This window comes from Oryctolagus cuniculus, chromosome 7 (genome assembly GCF_964237555.1).
Source record: "Oryctolagus cuniculus chromosome 7, mOryCun1.1, whole genome shotgun sequence".
In the NCBI taxonomy this organism is placed as follows: domain Eukaryota; kingdom Metazoa; phylum Chordata; class Mammalia; order Lagomorpha; family Leporidae; genus Oryctolagus; species Oryctolagus cuniculus.
Genome location: NC_091438.1, coordinates 11,272,501 through 11,280,906, shown reverse-complemented (window position 1 = coordinate 11,280,906; position 8,406 = coordinate 11,272,501). Strand labels below are relative to the sequence as shown.

The 8,406-nt window shown below is 51.3% G+C and overlaps 1 protein-coding gene across 3 annotated transcripts in view; it reads left to right on the top strand.

The window, feature by feature from the left end:
* The first annotated feature begins 434 nt into the window (after positions 1 to 434).
* The window catches only part of UBE3C (ubiquitin protein ligase E3C), a 122,975-nt gene continuing 115,003 nt past the window's right edge, over positions 435 to 8,406 (top strand). For 2 of the 3 annotated variants that reach the window (XM_017345649.3, XM_002715019.5), the window contains exon 1: positions 435 to 929. In XM_017345649.3, coding sequence (XP_017201138.1) covers positions 864 to 929 — 66 coding nt within the window. In that variant the 5' untranslated portion in view covers positions 435 to 863. The remainder of the gene's footprint in view (positions 930 to 8,406) is intronic. The other variant, XM_070077217.1, reaches the window with a different exon arrangement.

The following is an 8,406-nucleotide window of genomic DNA, read 5'->3' as shown; positions in this document are numbered from 1 at the left end:
GGTTGTGTATATGCGCTATGCATACATGACATATATGATATATACATGCTTATGCATGTGTATACGGTAAATATTTGTGTGGCTATGTGTGGTATGATATATATCACATGCAAAATGTAAAAAAAGAATCAGGCCACAAGTAAGCTGTGAGTACTGGCATCCGGGAGGCGATCCTCTTTGGCTACAGCCAGTCACGTTTGGCATCACCCTGGAAGCTAGGAGACCGCTTCCCAGTGTCCCTTGCGGTCGTCAGGGCCCCTCCCCGCGCCCCGCCTCCCTGGACGACCCGGGTCACCGTTTCCAGGCTGCGACGCGTCTCACGGGGCCGCGCACGCTGGCGAAGGAGCGCTGCGCCGTCGATGGCTGTCGGGCTCGCGCTCGCGGGGGGTGCCGGGAGGAGCGCCGCGCCGTCGATGGCGTGAGCGCGCGCGCTCGCGGCGCCGCGCACGGCAGCTGCGGCCGGTCGCCATCTTCCTCCCGAGGCGGCTGCTCCCGGTGCAAAAGCGGGGTCAGCGGCCCAGCTGGGCACCCCACGCCTCGGCCGGAGCGGCGGGAGGCGTGGATGAGGGGGGAGGTGAGGAAAGGCCGTGCCTCCAGTGTCGCCTCCCCCCGCCGTCCGAGGGCGGGGCTGGGCGGGCCGAGGTTCGAGGCTGGGCTCGGGCTCGGGCTCGGGCTCGGGGTCGCCTCCCGGTCGCCGCTGCGTCCTCCGGTGCCCAGGCTGGCAGGGCGGGCGCCCGAGATCCGCCCCGAGGGCCACCCCGCGACCTCCCCGCGGGCTCTCCCCGAGACCTCCCCGCGACCTCCGCGCTGCCCGGGCTGCAAGTAGGGTCGCGGGCTCCTCCCAGATGGGATAAGCGGCAAAGATGTTCAGTTTCGAAGGGGATTTCAAAACGAGGCCCAAGGTGTCCCTCGGCGGCGCGAGTCGGAAGGTGAGAGCGGCTCGGGGGCGTGGGGCGCGCCGATTCTCGCGGCGAGCGTGCGCGGTGGGCGAGGGGCGCCCCGGGCCCGCGGGGGCGCCGGGTCCTGGGTGCGGACCACCCGGCAGGGGCTCGCGCGCGCTGGGGTCGCCCGGCACTGCTGCGCCTCGCGTTTCCGAAGCCGCAGGCATCCCCAGAGCCTGGGAAACGCAGCCCTCGGGAAACTTGGTTACTGTTTTGCGCTAAGGGTGACAGTACCCTCTCCGCGCAGAAGGGGGCAAAGGATAGAGCTGCGTTTCGGAAACGAACTTTCGACGCTTAGTCACGTTCGCCGTCGGGCACGGTTGCTCTCACAGGGTAGCGTCCATTGTGCAAGGTCAGGAGCCTGTGTCATCTCGGAGATGGTGACACGGCTCCTCGCTGGGCACCTGCTCCGAGTCCTAGACCGTGGAAGTGCTTTTTAGCGGCTTTGGGGAAGCATCTATGGAGAGACTCCATAGATGACAAGCCGTGTCACTAACTGCTCATGACGGACAGTTCATTACTCTGTAATCTCTGATTCTAGAATAATCAGCGCTCCCGCCCTGGTGACGGGCATCTGTTGGGTCGGTGGAATGGCCAATGTCCCTCACTCTCCAGAGTGACCTCCGGGTCGAATGCAAAATAAACGTGTGATCCCCGAGCTTGAACCGCGTGAAAACTTTGTCTGAACTTAACTAGCTACCTGTTACTAAACAGTTCCTAAAGTGTGCTTTAAAATGCTTTGCCCGGTCTTAGTGTATAGTAGTACATTGTGTATTAATATACAATACATGAATAAGTGCCTCAGAGCCCTGAGTGAGTGCTCGGGGGCAAATAGGAACATGCGTTTTAACTTGTGCTGTAGGAGTCCCTGTGTATGGTGGTTCCTGAGGGGAGAGGAAGGGGCCTGTGTAGGGAGTTGGGAGAGGAGTGTGCTATGGATTTCCAAGCTGTAGGCTTGCCTGATGCTGATTGGCTGCAGAACTGGGCACTAAAACTAGTTTCTTGGAAGGCGTGGTGGAATGTGTGAGCAGTGTTAGGAGATTGCCTTTAGTGAAGATTCTTAGATGAGATCAAAGGATTTTTTCAGCTGGAAGGCACTTGAACCTCAGGGCCAGATCTGGTTTTCAAGTTTGGAAGATGATGTGCAGATTGTGAATGCGTTTGCACATTCACAGAGCAAGCTAGTGGCAGTGACCACCTTGGGGTCCGTGCCGTTCGTTTATGTGCTCCTGTGGCTTCTGCTGTAGATGGCAGTTGGTCCTTCTTGCCAAGCCCTTCTCTCAAGAAGCCACTAACCGTTGGTCAGACTCCCCAGGGAAGAGTGCACGTTTTGCTGTCTAGCAACCCTCGTCCACCACCTTTAGAAACTTAGATGGGGGTGGACACTTAGTATGTAGTAAGGGTCACCAATGGTAGTTGCCCTCTAGGAGAGCCCTGGGAGGAGATACTTGAACAGTGAGGGAAGCAGGTAGAGGACGGTGGAGTCCACTCTGCCAGCATCTGGTCCTAGCCTCGCCCCACCAAGGTCAAGTTGTTTCCTCAGGAGGACAGGGGCTGGTGGCCGAAGGCTGCCCTGGGGTAGGGGTGGGCCTGTGACTGCTGCTAGCCGGTGTTGGCTGCCCTACAGCAGCTAGGGGAGGGAGTGCACTGACCTGATAAAGGAATCTGGGTGGGACCCAACGGTGAGTTCAGCTTTAAGAGTTGAGCACACTCATGTAAATCAACTCTCTCATCAAATAAAGAACATTCCTAGCATTCCACAGACTTCCTGTGCTCCCACCCTGTTTGGCATCTCTCCTTCCTAGTGGTGATTACCATTCAAACCTCTACTTTGTGTAAGTAGAGTCACAAGCAGTTTATCCTTTCTGTGTGCTTGACTTTGGCTCAACATTGTCTCTGAGATAGATTCCTTCCATTTGGTTGTGCAGCATTGGTCCATCAGCACACTACAGTTTATACGTCTGTTTTTTAAATATTGAGGTAGGAGAGACAGGAGTGGCTGGGGCTGGGAGCGCAATCCAGGTCTCCCATGTGGGTGGCTGGAGCCAATTATGGGAGCCATCACTGCTGCCTCCCAGGGTCTGCACTGGCTGGAAGTTGGGATCAGGAGCCGGAGCCGGGAATTAGAGCCTCGGACTGTTCACCACACACACCCACCCCTCCACTTTCTGCAGTTCATTGGGGTCATTTGGTTACAAGTACTGAAACTAGGTTAGTAGACAAAACAAAAACAAGTTTATGAGAGAATATGATGATGTCTCAGAATGTAAAAGTCAGAAACTTTTTTTTAAAAAAAGATTTATTTATTGGAGAGTCAGAGTTAACACAGAGAGAGACGGAGAGGCAGAGAGATTTTCCATCCGCTGGTTCACTCTCAGGATGGCTGCAACGGCCGGAGCTGAGCTAATCCAAAGCCAGGAGCCAGGAGCTTCTTCCGGGTCTCCCACAGGAGTGCAGGGGCCCAAGGACTTGGGCCATCTTCTACTGCTTTCCCAGGCCATAGCAGAGAGCTGGATCAGAAGTAGAGCAGCAGGGATGTGAACCGGCGCCCAGATGGGATGTCGGCGTTGCAGGTGGCGGCTTTACCACAGTTCTGGCCCCAAAAGTCAGAAACTTAATCAGATACCAAGTTATCAGTACCAGGCTAGTTGTTTTCAATATTCTGGAGCTGTGTGCCCTCCGTTTTCCTCATTCTTGGCCTTGCAGACAGGATTTCTTGTTTATTCTCACATGATTTTGGCTGCATGTGAATTCCTAATTCAGGTGTGGCGACTGTTTGATCTCAATTTCAAATTTTCAGGGCGGAAAATCTCATTGGCCTGGGACAGGTTTCCATCTCATGAGTTGACTCTCAGGACAGGTTGTACTTGTGTTACAGATGGAGCAGTCTAAATGTCTGTGGGGTGGGGAAGACTTCAAGAGGAGGAAGTGGTTGTGGAAGGACTATCTGGGTTCCTGTGGAGTATCACAGGGCAGTGGGTGGTCCACCTCTGGAACCTGGGCAGGAATCTGAGCTAGAGTTGCTGACTGGGGGGCTCCCAGCACACTGGTAGCTCAGAATGCTGTCAACTAAAGAGGACTTGGAGTTTGGATGGGAAGGACTCTAGAGTTTGTACGGTGGTGGTGGCGGGGGTGGGGGAATGGGGGGGTGGGGTGGGGGTCTGGTGAAAGAGTCACGCCCTGGAAGGGGAGGGAGGAGGAAAGTGATGCTCAGGGAGTGAGTCTCCCTGAAGAGTGACCAGCAAGGCCCAATGGCAAGAGATGCGGTGCTTGGGGGGGGGGGGGGCTTAAGGTTTACAGGAAGAACGATGGGAAAATGCAGAGATCAGATCGCAATCTCTCCTGTTCCACACACACCTTCTTCTGTATTTGTAGGCACCTTTGTTACACTTGATATACTGGTATATTGGTTGATACATTATTACTAACTAAAGTCCTGAGTTTCTGTTAGAGTTCACTCTTGGCGTCAGGGATTATGTGGGTTTTGACCTTTTTGCGTTGGCTTCTTAGCAATATGCTTCTAAGGTTTCTCCATGTCATATTGGAATTTGATAAACCTTTTTTTCCCCTTGCTGAATAATTTTCTTGATGCTCATATTGAAGGACATTGTGGTTGTTTCTGGATTTTGGTAGATACAAATAAAATTGCTATATTTGTATAAGATGTATTTATTTGAAAGGCAGAGTTAGAGAGAGATCTTTCACCTGCTGGTTCACTCCCAAATAGCTGTATCAGCCAGGGGTAGGCCAGATGGAAGCTGGTAACCTAGAACTCTGTCGAGGTCTCCCACGTGGGTGTCAGGGACCCAAGTATTTGGGCCATCTTCTGCTGCTTTCCCAGGTGCATTACCAGGAAGCTGGGTGGGAAGTGGAGCAGCCAGGACTCTAACGGGTTCCCATATGGGCTGCCGGCATCATAGGCCGCTGTTCCACAACACTGGCCCCTGCTGTAAATATTGATATGTCTTAGGACGTAAGTTTCAGCTCATTTGGGTAAATACATAGGGAGCACTTGTTGGATCATATATTAAAACAGTCTTTCACGATGACTGAATCATTTTATATTCTACAAGCAGTAAAAGAACTCCTGTTCTTCCATATCCTCACCAGCATTAGGTGGGTATCAGTGTTTTTATATTAGCCATTCTAATATAGTGGAATCTCATTGTTTTAATGTGTGACACCCTAATAACATACGGTGTTGAACATCCTGTCATATGTTTAGATGCTGTGTGTATATGTCCTTTGGCGAGATGTCCAGATCTTTTGTCCATTTTTTTTAAGTTGATTCTATAGAACTTTATAGAGTTCTTTGTGTATATTATGTATATATTTTAGATGCAAGTCCTTATTTAGATAGGTCTTTTACAGATATTTTTCCCAGTCTGTGGCTTGTCTTTTCATTTTGTTAACAGTGTCTTTCATAGAAAAGAAATTTTTAGTTTTTTTTTTTAAATTAAAGATTTAGTTATTTATTTCAAAGTCAGAGTTACACTAAGAGAGAAGAGGCAGAGAGAGAGGTCTTCCATTCACTGGTTCACTCCCCAATTGGCCACAATGGCCAGAGCTGTGCCGATCCGAAGCCAGGAACCAGGCGCTTCTTCTGGGTCTCCCACGTGGGTACAGGGGTCCAAAGACTTGGGCCATCCTCTACTGCTTTCCCAAGCCATAGCAGAGAGCTGGATTAGAAGTGAAGCAGCCTATATGGGATGCCGGTGCTTCAGTTCAGGATGTTAACCTGCTGCGCCACAGCGCCAGCCCAATTTTTAGTTTTTTTTTTTTTTTTTTTTTTTTTTTTACAGGCAGAGTGGACAGTGAGAGTGAGAGACAGAGAGAAAGGTCTTCCTTTTGCCGTTGGTTCACCCTCCAATGGCCGCCGCGGCCGGCGCGCTGCGGCCGGCGCACCGCGCTGATCCGATGGCAGGAGCCAGGAGCCAGGTGCTTTTCCTGGTCTCCCATGGGGTGCAGGGCCCAAGCACCTGGGCCATCCTCCACTGCACTCCCTGGCCACAGCAGAGGGCTGGCCTGGAAGAGGGGCAACCGGGACAGAATCCGGCGCCCCGACCGGGACTAGAACCCGGTGTGCCGGCGCCGCTAGGCGGAGGATTAGCCTAGTGAGCCGCGGCGCCGGCCCAATTTTTAGTTTTAATGAAGTCCAGTTTGTTACCCGTTTACCCCAATGGATCATGTTTCTGGTCTTGTATCTAAAAAGTATCATCCAGTTGAAGGTAATCTAGATTTTCCCCAGTTATCTTCTAGTAGTTTTATGTTTTAAATTTATAGTTGATTCATTTTTAGTTAATTTTTGTGAACATTATAAGATTTATGTCTAGATTTTACATTTTACTCAAGAGACAGACCTATGTACTGGTTTACTCTCCAGATTCCTGCAACAGCTCTGCCTGGGCCAGGCCAACACTGGGGTCTGAGAACTCGGTTCAGGTCTCCCACGTGGGTGACAGGACCTAATTATTTGAGCCCTTAGTGCTGCACCCCAGGGTCCACATTTGCAAGAAGCTGGAATCCGGAACAGACTGGGACTCAAGCCCAGGCACTCTGGGGTGGGATGCAGGCTCACCAGCAGCTTCTAGACGGCCAGGCTGAGTGTCTGCCTCCGTAAACGATGTTTCTGTGGGTCTGTTTCTGAGCTCCCTGTTCTGTTCTGTTTTTTAGAAAGATTTACTTATTTATTTGGAAGAGATACGAGAGAGGAGAGAGAGAGAGATTGAGAGAGATCTTCCATTGGCTGATTCATTCCCCAAATGGCTATAACAGCTGGCACTGGGCAAGGCTGAAAGCCAGGCACCAGGAACTTCTTCCAGGTCTCCCATGTGGGTGCAGGGGCCCAAGGACTTGGGCCATCTTCTGCTTTCCCAGGTGCATTAGCAGGGAGCTGGATTGGAAGTGGGGCAGCTGACTTGAACTAGCACCCATGTGGGATGCGGGCACTGCAGGCAGAGGCTTAACCTTCTGCCACGGCATGGCCCCTCCATTGCTTTTGGTTGGTTTGTTTATTTTGGGCCAATACCACACCATCTTTATTGCTGTAGCTTTCTAGTAGATCCTGAAGTCTGATAGTGTCAGTTTTCTGCTTTGTTTTAATATTGTGTTGGCTCATTTGAGCCATGAGAGTCAGTTTTTCAGTATTCTCAGAATAACTTGTTGAGATTGTGGTTGGGATCAGTTTAATCTGAGATCAATTTGGGAAGAACTAACAATTTGAAAGTTGAATGTAACCATTCATGAACATGGAAAATCTTTTTTTTTTTTTTTTTTCCACATAGACCTTCTACATACTTTACTAGATCTACACCTAAGTATGTATCTCTTTTTGGTGCTGATGTAAATGATATTGTGCTTTGAATGTCAAATTCTAATTTTTCATTGTTGATATGTAGGGAAGAAGTTGACTTTTTTTTTTTTTAAGATTTATTTATGTATTTGAACGACAGAGTTAGAGAGAGAGGAGTCTCCCATCTGCTGTTTCACCCCCAAATGGCCACAATAACCATGGCTGAACCAGGCCAAAGCCAGGAGCCAAGATCTTCCAGATCTCCCACGCTGGTGCAAGGGCCCAAGCATTTGGGTCATCTTCTGCTTCCCCAGGTGTGGTGGAATGAGAAGGCCATGCCAGGATGGCCGCTGGCAACAGAAACTGCCTGGCAACAGGGTGTGATTGGTTAGGGCATAGACCACCCCTTGACTGGATTGGCTGCCTTGGCTAATATAAGTTGCAGTAGCAACTGAAATAAACGAGTCTGCAGGCTGCTCGCCTCTGGCCCACTTTCACCCGACTCCCGGGGTCTGTGTGGTGGCTCCGCGCCTCTTGCCCCTACCACGCTCCTTCTCTCAGAGCAAATCAACAGCAACATCTGGTGCGCCAGTGTGACTGAGAGAGAAAGACAGTGTGTCGGACTCGAGGTCCCCCTTGCTTTTGGCAGGTAGGCCCCTCGGTGTTGTGTGTGCTGTTCAGTTCTGTGAGGGTGAGCATAGAACCCCCTCCTAAGCCCCTTTCCTTGTCCTTGTCCTCGGTCTGAGTAACCCCAGGTTAGTCACACACCGCCCAGAAGCGCATGTCGCTTCTCGGCTCCTCCTCTTACTTTCGGTTTGCCTGGCGAATTCACATAAGGGACTGATCATCCCAGAATTCAGAACCAAGTCATCTTTCCTCACTGAGAGAGGTGACGCTCCGGAGACACCGTGTGGGCATACGGCCTTGACCTAAGGAAGTCCCCCACTAAGCACAGGGCATACATACGATTGGATACACCACTGTCTGTTCGTCTAAGGTAGGGAACCCCTGCAGAATGCCATCGGCTGCTGAGGTGCTAGGAATTTGCTTCATTATGGCAGCAGTGCTGTGCGTGTCTTTCCTTTGGCTAGGGTTGGCATGGCGCACCGCTCTTAAACACTCAAACGTGGGAAAGATACCCCCCTCTCAGAAGCGCACACAGATTACCAAACA